General features: G+C 36.3%; 1 protein-coding gene across 1 annotated transcript; it reads left to right on the top strand.

Annotated features, from left to right (window-relative positions):
- Window positions 1-15,039: 15,039 nt before the first annotated feature.
- On the top strand, window positions 15,040-15,462 carry LOC118484966 (uncharacterized mitochondrial protein AtMg00810-like). The gene has a single exon (XM_035981099.1). The coding sequence runs from the start codon at window positions 15,040-15,042 to the stop codon at window positions 15,460-15,462; it is 423 nt and encodes a 140-aa protein (XP_035836992.1).
- The last annotated feature ends 5,703 nt before the right edge of the window (window positions 15,463-21,165 follow it).

The raw sequence follows: 21,165 nt of genomic DNA, 5'->3' as shown, positions 1-21,165 counted from the left end.
TTGCATGTGAACTTGAGGACACGACTACGATTTGGATCCTTGATGAGGGGGTATAGTTCATTTTTTTATTATTTATTTATTTATTTATTTATTATAATTTAAGAAAATTACACAAATAACCATGTCTATTAATTTTAGGTAATTTTCATGAACAATCTTTATAGTTTTTATTCAAGTAAAAGGGTTAGATAACTTACACGAACAATCTCTATACCTTTTTTAGTTATCTAGACTTAACAAAAAAATTAAACCACAACTAATACTCAAAGGTATTAATACTTAACATACTAGTAACAGTAAACTTAACATATAGCCCTTGGGATGAACAGAGTGGGTCGGTAAACCCACGCGGTACCAATCCCAACTCCATCGCCAATCATTTTTACCGAGCACATGTTACCGAATTGGGGGGCGTTTTCGGTGAGTGCTCAGCGATTCGGTGAGAGGGAGGGAAGGGGGAGAGAGATGGGTATGTGGTGGGGTCCTTTCCTTCTCAACCAATCACACATTTTTCCTTTTTTTTAATAGTTTATCTAAACCCTATTAGGTAAACCACCGCCAACGTTTTTGAGCATTAGGTAAACAATTTAGATGAATTGATGTGACACTGTCTGATTGGGTGAATGAGAAGTTTACCTATTCCAAATAGGTAACCACTCCCTTCACCCTTAGAAAACTTAACTAGTTAACATAAGTCAACCTTCATACTCAAAGGTACTACAAAATGGAATCCACATAACCTGAACTTGTTACTCGAAAACCTTAGTATCTAAAGGTGGTATTTTTAGTAAACCACATGAACCGTATGTATAATTGACTCTATATATAAATATATCTACCTGAGTATCGATATTTCAAGTCGGTTATTAGGGCAACTTTAAGATTGGTTCGGGTATTGAGAACTCATACGGGCAAATTCTTACCACATAAGATCATAAATGAGTATTTTTGGTACTTACACGTTTACCTGACAATAATGAATAATGGATATCGATGGGTAGGAGAGTGAGCATAAGACAATTTTTTTTCGCTTGCTAATAGTTATGAAGGCAAGTTTTTAATTCTTTTTATTATCTTAACGTGTAAGAAAAGTCTATCAATACTTTTCTTTTATCTAAAAGTAAAATATGATAATTTTACGTGAAGTTAACAAAAAAGCTTTTATGGACAAGACCAAAAGAAGACATGTGACTGTGTGAGCAAACAGGTGAACCCAAATGGCTTATTTTATTAAAGAAGGTATCATGTAAAGTTAAATCATAACTTATCATAGGGATTACCCGTATAATTTACTTTATATTAATAATTTAATATTAAGTTTGCATTTAAAATACTGTGTTAATAGTAAGTTTGCATTTAAAATACTGTATGAAACTCATAATTTTGATTTAATCTTTTTAACATAAAACAAAAATTATAATTATTTTGATTAAATCAAAATTACATATTTACAAAAAAAAATATATATAAATGAAATTTAGCAACTCAATTAAATAAATTAGTTATAGTCAATAATAGGGGATGTCTCACTTGATAAAGACACATGTTTTTTAAAAGAGGTTTAGGTTTAAACTTGAACAAACCAAGTGATTTAAAATTATTGATGTGAAATATAATGGGAGTACCAATTGATGTTGAAAAAATAAAGAAATTTCCTATATTTACATTTAGAAAGAGGGGGAATAGTTCCTTTTTTTATTGCCTGAGATGGGCGGCTAGCCAATGCATCACTAATGTGTAGGGCTGTAAACGAGCCGAGTCGAGCCGAGCTAGACCCAGCTCGAGCTCGGCTCGAACTCGATTCGAGCTGACTCGGCTCGAGCTCGAATTTTAAATCGAGCTGAGATTTGAGGCTCGATCTCGGCTCGATTAGAATTCGAGCTAGCTCGGCTCGGCTCGATCTAGCTCGAACTAACAAAGAACCGCAAAATTTAATACTTAAAAAACCCTTAAAGTTGAATTTCTTCATAGCCTAAGGGCCATAATTGCCATTTAATTTAACCACATGGCTAAATATGCAAGTATAAATAGTTAATTCACTTTCTCCTCATCTTTACCTTCTTTTATAGGGGGGAATAGTTTTTGTTTTCTAAGCGATGTGGGACAAAAAAATGAAGGATGTAAACCTTATCGAGCCAGCTCACGAGCTCACGAGCCGAGCCAGACAAAGCTCGAGCTCGGCTCGTTTATATAGCGAGCCGAGCCGAGCTGGCTCGTTTACATCCGAGCCAATTTCGAGCCGAGCTTTCTTCGAGCTTTTTTCGAGCGAGTTTCGAGCGAGCTGCGAGCCACGAGTTTTTTGAACACCCCTACTAATGTGGGAGAATATTAGCAGACTGTTGTCTGACACTCCCCTATTGGTCTAGGTATTTACGATTTTACCCACAGTTTAAAAATTACGAATTTGACCCTCTTCAAAGTTACAATTTTGACCTGGTTAAAAATTACAATATTGCTATCGATTTAGCTTTTGGCAAATTACGATTTTACCCTAGCCTAAAGTTACAATTTTGCCCCCTAGTTAAAAATTACAATGGTACCATCATTTTAATTTTTTTAAGAGTAAACTGCCATTTTGGTCCCTGAGGTTTGGTCACTTTTGCCACTTTAGTCCAAGACTCAAACTTTTTGCATCTGGATCCTTGTGGTTTCAGTTTGATTGCCATTTTGATCCAAAAATGAAATCAGGTCATATTTGTCTTATAAAATCTTGTTATTTGTCCTTTTCCTTAGGGGTAAAATGGTAAAAAAAAATTATAAATAAATACCAGGTTTTATAAGACAAATATGACCTGATTTGCCCCTGAGGAAAAGGATAAAATTGCAGGATTTTATAAGACAAATATGACCTGATTTCATTTTTTGACTAAAAGGGCAATAAAACTGAAACCACAGGGACCCAGATGCAAAAGGTTTGAGTTTTGGACTAAAGTGACAAAAGTGACCAAACCTCAGGGACCAAAATGACAGTTTACTCTTTTTTTAAAGGTGTGTGGGGAAATAGTGCTAGGTTTTGCATGACAATCCCCCCATTTGCCCATGTATGTTACGATCTTATCCCTAGTTTAAAGTTACAAATTTGCCCCTATTTAAAATTTCAATTTTGCCCCTTGTTCAAAATTACAGTATTGCCATCGCTTTAGATTTTGGTAAATTACGATTTTACCCCAGTCAAAAATACAATTTTGCCTTCAGTTCAAAATTACAGTATTGCTATCGTTTTAGTTTTTTTCAGCAAAACTATAGAATTGTTTTATTTTAATTGGTTGACTCGATTTATTTTTTTTTTCGTGTCAAAGAGTTGCCTAACACTCGCTCATTAGTAGAGACAAATTACAATTTTGCTCCGAGCTTAAAATTACGGTTTTGCCATCCTTTTAGTTCTTTTCTAGCAAAACTATGAGAATGTTTTTTTAATTGGTTGAGAAATATTCGACCTACCGCCCCGCAACGCAGGCGGTGCATCAACTAGTTAGTTGCATGATGTATAGGGTTTATGGTTGTTAGACCGTGGGGTATGGTGGGGCTTGGGTTGGGGCATGAGTTGACACCTGGAATTGGAGCCCCCCCACCGCCTAGTGACGTGTCCGTGGGGTATGGCGGGGCGTGGGTTGGGCTTGGGTTGGGTGCACCGCTTGGCAGATTATTAAAAAAAATTACAAAAAATTTATAAAATTCACACAACATTTATAAAAAAAACCTAAAATTTCATTAAAATTTTAAAAATTACATAATCCTAAAAATTACATAATTCCTAAAAATTACAAAATCAAAAACCTAGAGCGTTAGGTAAATTTCAAAAAGGGCGATCTTGTCGAACGCCTTTCGCTCCTTGCCTCGAAACTCTATGTTCGCCACCGCCACTCGGTCCTCGTGGCTTAACTCGCCGCTCGGAATGACTTCGTAGTAAGCCTTGAAACGATCGAGCTTGGGCCGTAGCTCGCGACCTTTATGTTGGCACGTGTTGAGGTTGTGGCGGTCGTGTCGAACCCTATGTTGGTAGGTTGCGAATGCTTCCGGCCAATATCGTGTTTGGTCGGGTTGCCGACCCTTCATAGCGTCAACGACGCTTGTGACGAGAGCCAATTCTTCCTCGTGGGTCCAAGATGCGATCTTCTTCGAGTTGGGGTAGCGGGTTCGTGGGATCAAGTGGGTAGCCGGTGGGGTAGCGGTGGATAGTGACGGTTTGGGATGGGGTAGCCGGTGGGGTTGGGGGTTACATTTATAGGGGATGTTGGGTTGGGGTGACCGCTTGGCTTGACCAAACGATTTGAATTTAAAATTCAAACTTTCAAACACCCGCTATGACATCGCGGGGACAGCGAATAGGAGGCCGCTAGCTCGGATGTCAAGACCGCCCCACGCCCGGCTTGAAACCCAAGCTCCAAGGGCCACGCCCCAACCCAAACCCACCCAGAATGGTGACTTGAGCATTTCCCCCAACCCACACCCCAACCCAAACCCCATATCCCATAGTCTTATAGAAGCTTCCTTGTATGCTACTAGTTCTTTAAGTATAGGTCGTATGGTAGAGTTTTAATAAGTGGGTGGTAGGCACGTGTATGAGAGCATCCTGTAACCCTTTTAGTGACAAACCAAATAATTGGCATGATTAAAAGTCTATAAATAATTAAATCACTCTACAAATCTACTTTTTGTAATTCGTATAAAAAATATAAATGATTAACTTAATCAAATGTGTAAAGAAAGTATAGATTCCATTTCCATTTAAAGACATAAAATATTAAATTTCATTTCATTTCATTTCATTTTAAGCAAATAGTCTAACATATGATAATTTAACATTTAACATATATAAAGTAAATCAGGGCCGTCTCCGAAAATCAAAAAAAAAAAAAAAAAATTTGGCTTTGTTCGAGATAAAAAATTTAAGCCCTTTTCGCAAATCTTCATATAATATAAACCCATCTATTATTCAATCAAATATATAAATACTAACAACACATAATACTACGATAATTGTTATGAAATAGATAATTGTTATGAAATACTACGACGTTTTATTTCATTTCCCTGATCTAGCAGACCCTTATTTTTGTTTAGACTAGTCACTTGGGTTTGTTAATTGGGTCATTTTTTTAAAACTTTTAAAAAGGTCCTTAGTTAAAAAAAATTTGGTCTTTTAGTAGGCCCTTATTTATAAAAACATCCAGGATTATATAAATATATAATTTATAAACAAAATTTCGGGCCCTATATTGATTTGGGTCCTGATTGCAAGCACCTCCTGCACCCCTGATAGACGACCCTAAAGTAAATGCCCGAATAAGATATAAAAAGTAATATAGCTCAAAATGAAATGCCCGAATAACATATAAAAAGCAATATAGGTCAAAATGAAACGACCCGACTTGGTTTTTTCGACCGGTTTTGGGTATAAACAGTAAACCAAGCCATGCAGTATAGTCTGAAAATTTTTAAACGAAACTACAAAAATCTTTAAAAAACTGATCATAAAATCAAATTCATGTCTAGTTTAAATAGTTTCATGATTTCATACTGAGCCATTAACTACCCTAGTAGAACACTGGGTTTGATTGTCTTAATACAACAGTCCAATAATGAATATTACTCATGATTTTGTACTTGCATACAAATCTAAAATATTTATGAGAAACTTTTATACATTTAAACCTGTTATTTATTTGAAAGTCGTATTTATAGAGCCTGAAAGATATATGGGAAATGTTTGAATAAGAACGCTAAATATTGTGAGAACGAATGAAGAAATCACGAGAACTTGGTAAAAAACAATTAAAATTCATTTTTTACACTTATCATTATTATTCGAATACAATGTTAGAAATTAAATTTACACATTAAAAATTAAGTGAATTCGCAATTAAGAAAATTTACACATGTGTAAGTTTGCCATTTATGCATGTGTAAATTTGTTATAGTTACACATGTGTAAAAAAAACTAATAGGAGTGATTTTGAAAGGAAAAATAAACTATTTTATGTTGTAAATTCTTTTTTTGATGTTGTATTTTAATTACGACGAGGTTTGTATTGAAAAAATGGTTTTGCTTGGTTTTTTCATTCGTTCCCACGGTTCTCATAATATTTAGCGTTCTCAAGATAACTCTCATGGTTTTGTTGTATTTACACATATGCAAAAATTTTATTAAGAGTGATTTTGAGAGGAAAGATGAATTATTTAAAGAGTAAATTCTTTTTTTAATGTTGTATATTAACTATAATGAAGCTTGTATTAATAAAAATTGGTTTTTCATTCGTTCTCACGGTTCTCGCAATATTTAGCGTTCTCAAGATAACCCTCCTCTATATATATATATATATATATATATATATATATATATAGTGGAGGGTTAAAATGAGAAGAAATTTTTTGTAAAAAAAAAAGAAGAAATTTCAACCAATATGAATATGAATGCTTCATTTTACTTCATTTAATTTTTTATTTAATGTTAGTGTAAGGGTATATTGGTAAACTTAGTTAACTATATTAAATTTGTAACTTATTTTCAAAAAAAATATTTTTCCAAGAAGAAAAAAAAATTAATTTAACGTGTAGGATGAATTACGAGCTGTGTATGATAAATTTCAATATGTGTAGTTTAAATTTCAAAACGTGCAGGATACATTTTGATGTGTGTAGGCAAAAATTTTAGTGTGGAGGGTGATAGTCTTTATGACTAATTAATTAATCAAAGATAAAAAACTATTGGCCATAATTGGTGGTTCCTAAATTATCTTCACCCTAAATATATATATATATATATATAGAAAAAAGTGTATCGTACAATTGGCCTTAACGTACATTACGTACGCGATTAGAAATCGCACGTTGGTGGAGATGATGAAATCGCATGTGGGGGGGTGTTTTAGCAGAAATCGCATGGTGAATATCAAAATCGCACATTGAAAAACAATCGCGTACGCAATGTACGTTAAGTCATTTTATATGTTAACTGGTCTATCTCTCTCTCTCTCTCTCTCTCTATATATATATATATATATATATATATATATATATATATTTATAAATATATAATTTGCTAATTGAGAAAAATAGATATAGAATTGGAGACACCCTATGTAATATATTTTGTATTATAATAAAGTGTGTATATATATATATATATAAAAGTAGTTACAAAGCAATAGTTATTTACATGGGGATCAGGCAGCATAAATATAACAATGTATGAAAAAAATTCTAAAAAATACGCTTGGTATTAGTTATTCATGTATTACATGGGTTGGGCAAATGTAATGTTGTATATCTAGTAATACAAAAGTTATGTCTATTAAAACTCATGTATTAAACAAGTTGAATATATCTTGTAATGGGATATATATCCTGTTCTTTTAAATATCATTTTAAGCTTTTAACATAGTTAAGTTCAATTAAATTGCAATTATATAAAAAGTTAAAAGGTAAAAGTTAGTTAATGTATAAAACTATCCATATTTAAATAAAAAGTATTCATAATTAAACATTTAAATAAAATAGGAGAGATATATTATTTGATACGAGAGAGGGTTATTTAATATGAGAGAGAGACAAGAAAACCAATTTATTAAGGCTCTAGAATGATGACACGTGTCCCTTAGGTTATTGCTTTATTTTAGGTAGTATAGATAAATATAGATTTTAAAGAAAAGGAAATCGACAAATAAGCCAGCTATTTGAATCGTTAAGAATAAGACGATGAAAATATCGCATAAAAAAGCCATGTGATGTTGTACAAGCAAAGTCTCTGAGATATGTTATGTTACGCCCTAATTAGTGATGATTAGTAGAGTAGGATGATGTATGAACTAGAATACCTAGTCAACATCAAACGTTAGGTCAAGACGAGTGAGGGCAGGATATTTAAGAGCACCAACAACTTGTCTAGACTTCGATGGACATGAGAACAAGGAACCTAATCAAGTTAGAAGACAAAATGAGACACTAGGGTGATGGAACTATGCCAAGATAGAATGATACTAGTTGAACGAGGATTCACCTCAATCCTTTGAAAGTAATGAAGAGAATTAAGATATGTGAGGGTAAACTATGACCTATATAGTGAACCACCATATTGATGTTGGCTAACTTTGTGAGTGACAACGATGTCATCAACATAAGCAATCAAGTACTTTATAACTAGGCCATGTTAGAAAATTTTAAAGTGGTTAATTAGTCCTCGAGCCAACAAAAATCATCCCAAATGCAACGCAATTTGTAAAACCACACACATGGGGCTTATTTCAAACAAAATATGGAATATCAAAACATACTTTAACACCCACAACACAATAAACTACAACTGAAAGGAGATCGAGTTTATTATACAAGAATTTATACTTTAGTGGACCTAAGACCATGTATAGTGGTACACATGAATAATGCCCCACTCATGTGCGTTGTGTGCCATGTGGTAGCCCAGTCAGTAATAAGGCGTTTTTCTAAAATGGGTGTGGTGGAGATGTGAGCATTATGTTAAAAAAGGGGTGTAAATAAAATTAAATAAAAAAAATCAAAAAACTTTATTGGACAAAAAAAAAAAATAGAACATCACTGATTGGCCAAAACTTTTGAACATGGGCGTGGAAAATATAACGCCAAACAGCAAAAATTCAAAAAAAAAAACGCCCTAGGGAGCCATGAATGGGTGTGTTTGGGTGTTTTGGGAAAAAAAAAAAATGCCCCAATTTCTCACCACAACGGGTGATCTAATATTCTTGTGTTGTTGCATGTGTATAAAATTGTTGGAATGGGCCGGTTAAACATCAAAGTTTTGATTAAAGGGGTTTGATATTGGGAAATAACGAATGTGATAAACTTTAATACTTAAAGCGTTAAAGTGTGTGAGTTTCTATGCTTTAAAAAGATTTGTAGAATAATAATTAAATTATAAATTTTAGGAATAAAACGTAAATTTTATACGATGTGAGGATGGAGTGGCAAGGAAGAAAACTTGTTGGAATATTTTAAAAGCTACTATCTTTTACATCCTAAAACTAATCATATACACCTTCATATGACCATTTGATTTTTCCCCCCTTTTTCAATTTCTATTAAAAGCATAACTTTGTTTTTAATTTATAAATTTTAATATATAAATTAAAATGTCTTGAATGACATCATTGTTATAACAACTAATCCGTATCCAATATGATATATTATATCCATCAAGGCTTATTTTTGTTCAAAATTTTATGTTTAAATGTTAGTTGTTCAAAATTTTATGTTTGAATGTTAATAAAAGCAAATACATTGCAAAGTCGAATTCGATTTAACTACAACATATTAAAATTAAAAAAAAGGAAATCAAAAACAACTTAAATAATAACAAGAAGAGATTGTAAAAATACTCAAATAGGGTATGATTATACAATTAGCAAACCAAGGTTTGTGTGTATATTACTGTCAAGCCATAATAACGGATTTTATAATTATTTTATTGTTATTATTATAATTACTTATATTTTATATCTCGTTTAGTTTATAACGTTTAACTTATGATATATTTTTTTTATTTAAAATGACTTAGCATACCCTTTTTGTTATTTTACTGGCTGCATGGTATGGTAATATCGTCCCCTCCACCTTAGCTTTTCTTCAATCTTCACTCAGTAGCGCCCCAATACCCTCCAGCCTAACATAATATAACACTTTATATAATTTCGAATATACCGTGACGATCTTATATTTATCTATGATTTGATAACAATTTTATTTGAACGGGTCAAATAATTGACCTTTTTGTTCTTTAACGTGACTAACCGGATCAATAGCGTCCGAAAAACATCACTAGTGGTATCTTATATATTTTTAAGATTTTCTCAATATGGGGGTGTAAAATTCGTTGAAAACTAAGTTGTGTTTGCAATCGAGTATTTTTAGTACTGTAAACAATGGCGAGTGCCGGTAACCGAACCAATATCAGCTGTATAACATCAGCACTGATGCCGATATTCATTTTTATGGTTTCACATCGATGTAAAAGATGTGACGATATCCTCTTGGGTATATCGTTTTTTGTTGCTATACTAATTAGTACCGATTTTGCAACGAATCAAACCGATACCGACCAGAATTACAATTCAAAATACAAGGTATCCCGCTAGTTAACCATATTTAGAGGAATTAAAACCATAATAGCTTATTATTTTTTGTTTATTGGAACCGTGGAATTTTATTATTCTGTTCTACTCCAACAAGAGAGGAGGAGGATTGTTAAAATATTCTAATCCTTTATACATATTTCTCTTTCCAATTCAATAATCTAACAATATTTTCTTTTTTTGGTGTTTTTTCCCGTTTATGCGAGGTTGGGCCATTGTGCATGTTTGGGCTGTCTCCTCTTGGGCTCTCATCTGTGGGCTGCTTCTAGGGTTCCCCTGCCCTTTTTATTCTCGGTCCTCTCTCTTGTCCCCATAACACAAAGAAAACAAAGTGCAGTGCTTCTGGTGCTCTCTAGAACATTTCTCAAGCTTGTTGCTGTTCGTCATGTTCGAGATCATCATATCTTGTTGCTGCTGTTCGTCTTCTAGTGCAGAATCTTTCGGTTGAAAGATCTGTTCGATCTTGCTGCTTGTAATCGGTGGTTTCACCGTTTTGATTTGTGTTCTTTTGCTTAAAAGTATTGTACTCTTGCTTTGATTATACAAGATTTACTGCTGTTCACATGGTATTAGAGCCTTGTTTGGCTCTCTGATACTCGTTCTTCTCCGCTGCTGTTGCTATTGATTGAACAGATCCTCTCGGGTCTAAGGATTGTGGGAAATATCTAGGGCATCTTGGTGTTACTTTGTATCTGCCGATTCCTGATCATCCCTCTGTAGATACCTCCGATTAAAGATTGAAACCCTAAATCTAGGGTTTGGGTTCTGTTGGAGGATCCTGTATCGCCGCTGTAACCAGTTGAAGATCCGATTCGCATTCTAGGGTTTCTCGTGCTTCTTAAAGGGGCTCTCGTTGGTCTCTATTCAAAGCAAACCAACAGAGTGGTAACTGGTCTTCTTGCTTATAATCAGCTTGTAACCCTAAGTGAAGGTTATAAGTGTGATTATCAGGAGTCAAACGCACCCACTGTGAGATTTTTCTATCTCTTATTTATTTCTGTCTTTTGTTTGTGTCTTGCATCACTGAGTCAGTGCATCTAGGCATTCCCTGTTTACCGGACTAGTCAGGCCGGCCCTTGATCGAGTCCTCTTTGCTTATCTGTTGCATTTTGTTTGGTCAGTGTGTCAAAGCTCCCTAAATATTGTCTGCGGAGGCACCTTTTGAGTGATGAACCTCTGATTGGACCGCTATTCAGGCTCCGCTTATTTCTGTGTTTATTTTCTGTTTATCTGTTCTTTTCTCTGGTTTTTTGTTTGGTTGTTTACAAAATGCCTGGTGATGATTCTGCTATTACCTCCCCTGGTACTACCCTGGTTAGCAAGATAGATGCTGGTGACCCCTTGTTTTTACACCCTAGTGACTCTGCTAATTTATCTATAGTGAGTGTTAAACTCAAAGGGGCAGAAAATTATAGGATCTGGTCTAATGCTATGTACCTGGCTTTACAAGTGAAAAATAAGATAGGATTTGTTGATGGTTCTTGCTCTAGGTCTGAAACTGATGAGGTCTTGGGTAGACAATGGGATAGATGCAACTCTATTTTGCTTACATGGATTCTTAATTCTGTGTCTTAAGAATTGTATCTTGGCTTAGTTTATTCTAAAATTGCATCTGAGGTATGGAAAGATCTAAAAGAAACTTATGATAAAATTGACGGTTCTGTTGTGTTTAATCTTTATCAAAAGATCAATTCCTTTAGTCAAAATGGTATGCCTGTCTCTGAATATTATCATAAGTTGAATTGCATGTGGAAACAATTAGATCAACTTCTTGCTTTACCTGCCTGCTCTTGTGATGCATCTAAATAGTTTAATGACTTTAATCATCTTATAAAACTGATGCAATTCTTGATGGGTCTTGACAGTTCATATCAATCTGTTAGAACCAATTTATTAACTCGTGAAACTCTTCCTGCTGTGAAAGATGCCTTTGCGATCATCTCTAGAGAAGAGTCTCATTTATACTCAAAAAAATTTTCTGATAAAACCCCTAATGGTGCTGTTGGCTTTGCTGCCAGGGCAAATCAAAGTGTTGATTTAAAGAAAAAAGGGGTAAAAACTCTTAACCCTAATCTCAAATGCTCTCACTGTAATAAACTGGTCATACAATAGAAAAATGCTTTGAACTCGTTGGATATCCATCTTGGATGAAATCTAAAACAAGTGGGAACAAGGGTAACAGGGTAAGTAATAATGTCACTACTGATACTACTGATCCGTCTCCTGTTATGAGTTCTTTGACCAGTGACCAGGTTACTCAATTGCTTAGTCTCTTGAATGATAAACCTAAGAGTGATGCTCAGAATAGTAATTTTGCTGGTATGTGTGCAAATTCTATTTGTCTTAATAGCTTTATCACATCTGAACCTAATTATGATCTTAAACCTATCTATTGTTTTTCAAACTTTATTAATGATGGGAAAAAGGTTGGGTGGATAATTGACTCTGGTGCAAATCAGCATATGGTTATGACTGATAATTGCCTTATAAATCAAAAGGATGTTACTGAATTTAATATAAAAGTTAAACATCCTAATGGCACCAGTGCTTTAGTAACAAAAATTGGTGATATAAAGTTAAGTGACAAAGTCATTCTCTACGATGTATTCGTTGTTCCCAGTTATAGTGTTAACTTAATCTATGTTCATAAACTTGCTAGAGATTGTAAGCTTACTGTTTCCTTTGATGAACACAACTGTTATATACAGGATTCTCATCTAAAGAAAGTCCTAGTGACTGGTAATCAGTTTGATGGTCTTTACTTCTGTGGTAGTTCCTCTGTTTCAAATAAGGTGTGTAGTGCTAATTGTGATGTTAATCTTTGGCATGCTAGGTTAGGTCATCCTGCACAATCTGTTTTGCATGTTCTAAGGAATAAATTAAACATTAGAAACTCTAAGTTAACACCTTGCGAAACCTGTCATAGGGCAAAACAACATAGGGAATCGTTTCCCTTAAGTGAACACAAGACTAAGTCATTAGGGGAACTGGTTCATCTAGACGTTTGGGGTCCCTATAAGGTTCCAAGTAGGGATGGTTTTAGATATTTTCTTACGGTTGTGGATGACTTCACTAGGGCTGTGTGGGTATACCTTATGAAGTCTAAAGAGGAAGTATTTTATCATATTAAAGGTTTTTTCAATATGCTAAAAACTCAGTTCAGTAAATGGATTAAAATATTCAGGAGTGACAATGGAACTGAATTCATTAATAAACAAATGAATAACTTTTGCTATGAAAATGGTATTCTTCATCAGACTTCATGTGTTCATACCCCACAGCAAAATAGGGTCGTTGAAAGAAAAGACATCTATTAAATGTTGCTAGATCCTTACTTTTTCAAGGAGGTTTTCCTCTTAAATTTTGGTCTGAATGTGTTCTAACTGCTACTTATCTGATTAACAGGACCCCTTCATCTGTTTTAAATGGGAAGTCTCCGTATGATCTAGTGTTTGGTTTTGCCCCTGTTTTAAGTCAACTTAGGGTGGTAGGGTGTCTTGGTTTTAGCACTGTGTTAAATAACTCTGATAAATTTAACATACATGCTGAAAAATGTGTTATGATTGGATACTCAAATGAGAAAAAGAGGTATAAACTTTGGAGTCTTGATCAAAAAATGATGTTTTATTCTAGGGATGTTAGGTTCTATGAAACCGTTTTTCCTTTTAAAGAAAAGAAAATATCTGTTGATCTTGATACTTTTTCTGAAGCCAAAACCCTAAACTTTTTTGACTTATTCGATTTAAACTACACCCAAAACCCTAATGTTGACCAACCTCTCAGTGATGAAAATACACAAACTAGCACCTCTTCAGGACATGGGTCTGAGCAGTCGACTGATTCAGGTACTACTTTAGGGATGGCTGACAATCAGCAACCCAGTAGTGAAGAATCAGGGCTAGACAGGGCTGAGCATGACACTGAATATGAGGATAACAACAATTCTGAGGGAGGAATTCAAGATCAACCAAACATTGCTCTTAGGAGGTCTTCTAGAAATATTAAATTTCCTTCCAAACTTGATGATTTTGTGGTAGATGGAAAAGTCAAATATGGTCTAGAAAGGGTCCTTAACTATGCTAATCTATCTCCTGAAGGAATGTGTTTTGCTACTGTCCTTAACAAAAGTTGTGAACCCAAAAATTATTTTGAAGCTAAAACTGATAGCAACTGGGTTGATGCCATGAATTTAGAAATCGAAGCTCTAGATAAAAATGACACATGGGAAATTGTTGACTTGCCTCCTAAAAGAAAAGTTATTGGATGTAAGTGGGTATATAAAATAAAATACAAATCTAATGGTGAAATAGAAAGATATAAAGCTAGACTTGTTGCTAAAGGTTTTAGTCAAAAAGAAGGCGTTGACTTCTTTGACACCTTCTCCCCGGTTGTAAAAATGGTCACCATTAGATGTGTTTTGTCCTTAGCTGTTCACTTTGACTGGGAGGTTTTCCAACTTGATGTTAATAACGCTTTCCTTTATGGAGAGCTCAATGAAGATGTATTTATGTGCTTACCTGATGGTTATGATCAGTCTAATGGGACCAAAGTCTGTAGATTAAAGAAATCCCTCTATGGCTTAAAACAAGCACCTAGGATGTGGAACGAAAAACTCGTTTCCGTTCTCCACAATCTAGGGTTTGAACAAAGTAAGTGTGATCATTCCATGTTTACTATGAAAAAGGATTCTAGCTTTACTATTCTCCTTGTCTACGTAGATGATATTATCATAACTGGTAATTGCCCTAAGCAGGTTAATGAAATCAAACTATTACTAAAATCCAAATTTTCTATAAAAGACTTGGGCAATCTATAATATTTTTTGGGTCTTGAAGTTGTTAAAAATACTACCGGTGTTTGCCTAACTCAAAGGAAATATTGTTTGGACCTTCTTGCTGAATTTGGTATGACTGGTTGTAAACCAGTTACATATCCCATGGAACCCAATCCTGTTTTGAATCACTTGTGTGAGAAAGATAATCAAGCTTTAGAAAATATAACTGTTTATCAAAAACTTGTTGGAAAACTAATCTACCTTTCTCACACTAGACCGGATATTGCATATCCTGTCCATTATCTCAGTCAATTTATGCATTCTCCCACACAGGCTCACTTTAAAATTGCTATGAGACTTTTAAGATATCTAAAGGGTGCCCTCGGGAAAGGAATTTTCTTTAAAAAAGGGGATTCTTTAGAAATGAAAGCCTTCTCTGATTCCGTCTGGGCTAAATGTCTGGGAACCCGAAGGTCAGTTACTGGGTTCTGCGTTTTCTTAGGAAATAATCTTGTTTCATGGAAAAGTAAAAAGCAGTCCACCGTTTCACGATCTTCTGCTGAAGTAGAATATCGTTCAATGTGAGCTGCGACATGTGAAGTTATGTGGATCTCCAACTTATTAACGGAATTAAAGGTTGATGTCAAACTACCTACTCAGTTATTTTGTGACAACACGGTTGCTATATCCATCGCAGCCAACCCCGTATTTCATGAACGCACAAAACATTTTGAGATCGACATCTATTTCTTGAGGGAAAAAATATCTAAAGGTATTATCCAAATGGTGGGAATCAAAACAGAAGATCAAGCTGTTGATATTCTCACAAAAGGCCTATCTGCAGGACCGCTTGAAAAGGTTTGTTCTCTTCTTAATATGTTTGATTGTTTCAAGTATTGAATTGAGAGGGGGTGTTAAAATATTCTAATCCTTTATACATATTTCTCTTTCCAATTCAATACTCTTACAATATTTTCCTTTTTTGGTGTTTTTCCCGTTTATGCGAGGTTGGGCCATTGTGCATGTTTGGGCTGTCTCCTCTTGGGCTCTCCTCTGTGGGCTGCTTCTAGGGTTCCTCTGCCCTTTTTATTCTTGGTCCTCTCTCTTGTCCCGATAACACAAAGAAAACAAAGTGCAGTGCTTCTGGTGCTCTCTAGAACATTTCTCAAGCTTATTGCTGTTCGTCCTGTTCGAGATCATCATATCTTGTTGCTGTTGTTCGTCTTCTAGTGCAGAATCTTTCGGTTGATAGATCTGTTCGATCTTGCTGCTTGTAATCGGTGGTTTCACCGTTTTGATTTGTGTTCTTTTGCTTAAAAGTATTGTACTCTTGCTTTGATTATACAAGATTTACTGGTGTTCACAAGGATTTGGGGTGATTTTCAAACTTCAAAGCACCTACTCCGTGCAGGTCACATCAAAATGTTTGAGATTGTTGCTGGTGGTGTCCAATTATTGTGGAGGAAGAAAGAAAGGGAGTTTATTTATTTATTTTTTTTAACAGCAAACTCACTTTATATATGAATATAAAGAGCCAACAAGCAGCTGGAAATAATAATCAGAACCAAACGAAACATAAGAAAATTACATAATTTCTATTATATCAAAAACCTTCCAATTCTCCCATTTCAACGGCTTGAGTTTCGTGCGATTATTAATCCAGATATAAGTATCCTCTTTAATCTGCTCCACCATCCTACCGATTGGAATAAAATTGCCTTCAAAAAGTTTCTTGTTCCTAGCCCTCCAAATTCTCCACACTGTCGCAATGGCTATCATGTAGACAATTTTTTTCCAAACTTTATCTCCCGGGCTTTGAGTAATATGCTTAATAAAATCAATTAAGTTATTACAGTCTATGAAATTAATCCGGATTCAAGCCAATATAATCCACCACACGCATCTGGCCCACAAGAAACTGATGAAGATGTGATCCGGGCTTTCATCATATAAGCCGCATCTGGGGCATAAACTATCCCCGAGAGCAACTCCCCTGTGCATTAGTCCAACCTTTAACACGATCTTCCCTATCAAAGCCCTCCACAATAGGTAATTCACTTTCGGGGTGGCCCAATTATTCCAGCCGAAAACTAACCCATCGGAATCACCCTGTTGTGATACTTTCTCGATGTCCTCCCGAACCTGCTTCATCGAGAATGAGCCGCCCAGGTCGTTACACCATTTCCATCTCGAACTGTCATTACTAAGTTTATCTTTGATATCAATCCCAATTTTAGAGAGGGACAAATCAATCGACCCGATGTCCTTCCAACCGATGGCGGAATCATCGGGGCGCGGCACTAGGCGAATCAGATTGCTCAAGAGAATCCATAACAACTAGATTGCGACAATATTTAATGCGTTCATTATCCCATACTAATAAACAATTACAATCACATAAGCTGTCACGAATTTCATGTTCTCTCAAACAATACAAATCCGACAACCTAGATTTTAGGTGTGTTTCTAGACTTCCTAGCTTGATTTGATGTAGACTGCGATTAAACCTGCAACATACGTTAAAACAACGTCAATACAAAAGTGTTGGCGAGTATACAAGTTTTGATAGAGTAGTGTAAAATAGTTAAAAGTGCTGTGAATTACCAAATACATAAACGGGATACCTCAACATACATGCATATAAGACCGATACTACCAGCTAAGTCACTCAAGCTGCGATTGCGATTGCTATTCATCCTAACTAGACCCCGTCGGGTGCTATAGTACTATACCAGTTAAGGCGGGACCTCGCGAGTATAAGTCCTAACACATATGTAGCTTGCATCACGTGTAAATATGCATACATATATTCACAAGTGATAAATAGTTTGACTGAATAATTCGTTTTAATAAATTCGATTTAATTAGGAACGTATGTTACACCCAAAATGCGATAAAAAGGGTTCGAGTATACTCACAGTCGATGTTCAACAAGTAAACACAACTTGGTTGGATTGAAGGGAGCGCGTCTGAGATTAGCCTGATTACAGACTGATAGCGTAAGCGTCGAACAGTGCGTTAAACGATGAGATGCGACTGAGTGTTGAATGGCAACCCGATCGGATGGCAATCCGATCGGATGGCCAGTCGATCGGGTGGCAATCCGTTCGGATGGTCATCCGATCGGATGGCCATTCGATTGAATTGTCACCTTGTTTGGTATGGACGTGTTTGTGTATGATGGTTTGCCTTTTGAAGTTTTCGTTGTAGCATTTTGAAAACAGAGAAGTATCTCTACCCTTCAGGTCGATCGATCGAAGGGCGGCTCGATCGGGTGACGATCCGATTAGTAGGACACTTAGTGAGATCAAGTTCACAACAGTTTGTCACTCGATCGGATTGCAATCCGATCGGGTGGCAATCCGTTTGGAACTAACTCTGCATTGAACATGTTGAAAATTGTTTAAGTGTTGAAGTTCAAAACATCACATGGTCGGATGGTCGTTCGATCGGATGGCAATCCGTTCGACGTTCAAACTTTTAAAGAGTTAAAATATGGTTTAAGTGTGGAACCAAGTGCAAGCCGATCGGACGGCAATCAGATCGGGTGGCAATTCGATCGGGTGGCAATTCGATCGGGTGGCAATCCGATCGGATGGCAATCCGTTCCGGCGGCCTAAGTCGTCTTGACACTTGTTTGTTTTGAAAGTTTTGCGGTTTTCTCGAGACGGTGTGATATCGTGCTAAACAACAAAGCCTTATCAACACCCAGGTGACCCGATCGGGCAGGAATCACCCTGGTCCAATCAGTCCCCTGTTTGAGACTGTTGCTCACGTTTAACCCGAAATCAGTAGTCTCTTTGGTAGAACTCATATCTTGAACCAACGCTTCACTAAGAACCAGTAGAAGATCCGAACAAGCTCTGATTCTATCGGTTTTGAGTGTATTGAGTGTAAAAGAGTTGGAAGAAGGTTAGAAAACCATTCTTCAATCCTTTTATCCATGAGTAAGTGTAGATCTATGAGAAAATGTTGTTTGATCTTGTGGAAATCCTTCAGATCTGAGTGATTCTTGGTGGAATGAGGCTAGCACTTGAAGTTCATAAGAACTCCATGATGACATCATCCTAGAACACCTCAAATCCATTGATTTCGCTGTTAAAAGTTAAGATTCAAAAGAGAAAATGATGAAAAAGTGTGTGTAGATCGTAGAAGTACAGGATTTGAGGTAGAAACTTACAAGGATTCGAGAAATCGAGAGAAAATAGCCCAAAAGCGTGCTGGTCGAGTGGGAGCTGTCACATCACTGTTCAAGTGATGTGACAAGTGTTATTTATAGGTGAAGAGGAGAAAGAGTAAGGGAGTGCCATGGATAGGGTGGTTGTCCGATCGGGTGGCCATCCGATCGACCAGTCACTCGATCGGTGATCTCCGTCGAGTTGCGTTTCGTTTTTTCATTTCGATCGTTAAGCGTTGTGATAGTTTGGTCACACCTTTTCATACCACATTCATATATTTAGTATAAATAGCCACATAGGGTCGTATAATTATCCATATTTCAAGTTGCGATACAATAGCCAGGTTTCGTTTCGAATATGCGTTACTCTGCGACGCATCACGGCTATCGAGGAGGGTATAATAGGTCCTCACTCAACATCATCGTGAGCGTTAGTGTGTGATGCGATGTGTTATAGCGATAAAGTATGCGTATTATGTGAAAATACTGCGAAGTAGCGATGTATTCGATATAGTTACATTATGATCCGAATCTCTGGTGCTAGGCGTAACGAGTATAGCGAGCGGTAACATCGCACGAACGTGCGGGTTGTTACAGTCTCCCCTGCTTTAGGAAATTTCGTCCCAAAATTAATCCATAAGAAGGGTTGCGAGAGTTGATGCGAGTGAGAGTAGCGATAAAAAGCGCCAAAAATAAGCGAGCGATCGATTGAAATTCTACGAGCGAGAGCATTGCGATGACTGGCGATGGCAGCGAGTAAGGCGATTCGTATACAGGAGATGGCAACACACAAAAAGCGATCCAAAAGTGTTTTAGATTCTCAAAAAGTTGATTAATTCGAAAAAAGGTTTGAAGAAACTTGTTTATGAAAAATCTTCCCATAGTGTGGCGTTAAACGGTTTCGATGTTTACACCAGCAGTATGAGTGGGGTTCTATTAGGTTACTAAAAATATTTTAGGATGTCTAAAACTCGTTTTATGAAATTTTCTCGTCACGCGGCAGTAACTTGAGTCGATTGTTATACCATCGTTACAAGAAAATCTTGTTTTGTAGAAGGGTTTTGATCAAATTTTAGAAAAAGTTTTGTAAGAAAAGCTTTGTTTACACAAAGGTTTAATAATGTCAAAAGGTTTTAAATTTAAAGTCGGCCCCGCATGGCACTTTCCCACGAAAGTTCGACAATATGGCTAAAACTTATATATATAGGAAGTACCAGCGGCGTATCCACCATGTTTTAGCCATATGGATTTCCGTCCCGTGAGCGGTGTCATGTGTGTCGACATAGTACCGATAGATTTCGACTCCCTCGGTCTAAGCGAAAGATGGCCGGACCAAGTGTAAGAGAGGGATTGAGCAAACTGAGCATGGAAGTCGTTTTCGAACTCAGTTTAGCGATACAGGCGAGTGCGATAAGCAATAAGCGGTACGCGATGTTTGATAGCACAAACAACCGTAATAAGCGAAGGCGACGACGACAAGAGAGAAACGGTGAGAGATAGGCGATAGGCGACAAGCGGTAGCGACAACCGTCGAGTGATAGGCGACGATCGATAGCGACAACCGTCGAGCGATAGGCGACGATCGATGCGTTGCAAGTGATGGGAATATGCGATTTGATTAGATTAGACAACACCACAAATTTTAACTAACATTAAGCCTCACATGGCCTTTTTCCACGAAAGTCTGCTGATATGGCTAAAACACTTATATATAGGAAGTACCAGCGCGTATCCACCATGTTTTATCCCTATCAGTTTCGTCTCGTGAAGCGAGGTCATGTGTGCTAACATAACACAGATAACATAAATAACGGTAAGCGATAGCGATGGCGATAAACGTCAAGCGATACACGATGAGCGATGGAGCAATACACAAGCGATAGAGCGATACACAAGCGATAGAGCGATACACAAGCGATAGAGCGATACACAAGCGATAGGGCGATACACAAGCGATAGGGCGATACCCACGATATGCGATAGCGCGATGCACATAATAAGCGATTGAGCGCACCCACTGTAAGCGGTTGAGATTGCAAGATATATTCCAGCGATAATGCGATTGCGAGCGTGTTGACTTACGAAAAGTCTAGCGGTTACACGCTTTGAAT

Source organism: Helianthus annuus, chromosome 2 (assembly GCF_002127325.2).
Source record: "Helianthus annuus cultivar XRQ/B chromosome 2, HanXRQr2.0-SUNRISE, whole genome shotgun sequence".
NCBI classification, from domain to species: domain Eukaryota; kingdom Viridiplantae; phylum Streptophyta; class Magnoliopsida; order Asterales; family Asteraceae; genus Helianthus; species Helianthus annuus.
This window is presented reverse-complemented; position numbering and strand designations above follow the sequence as displayed.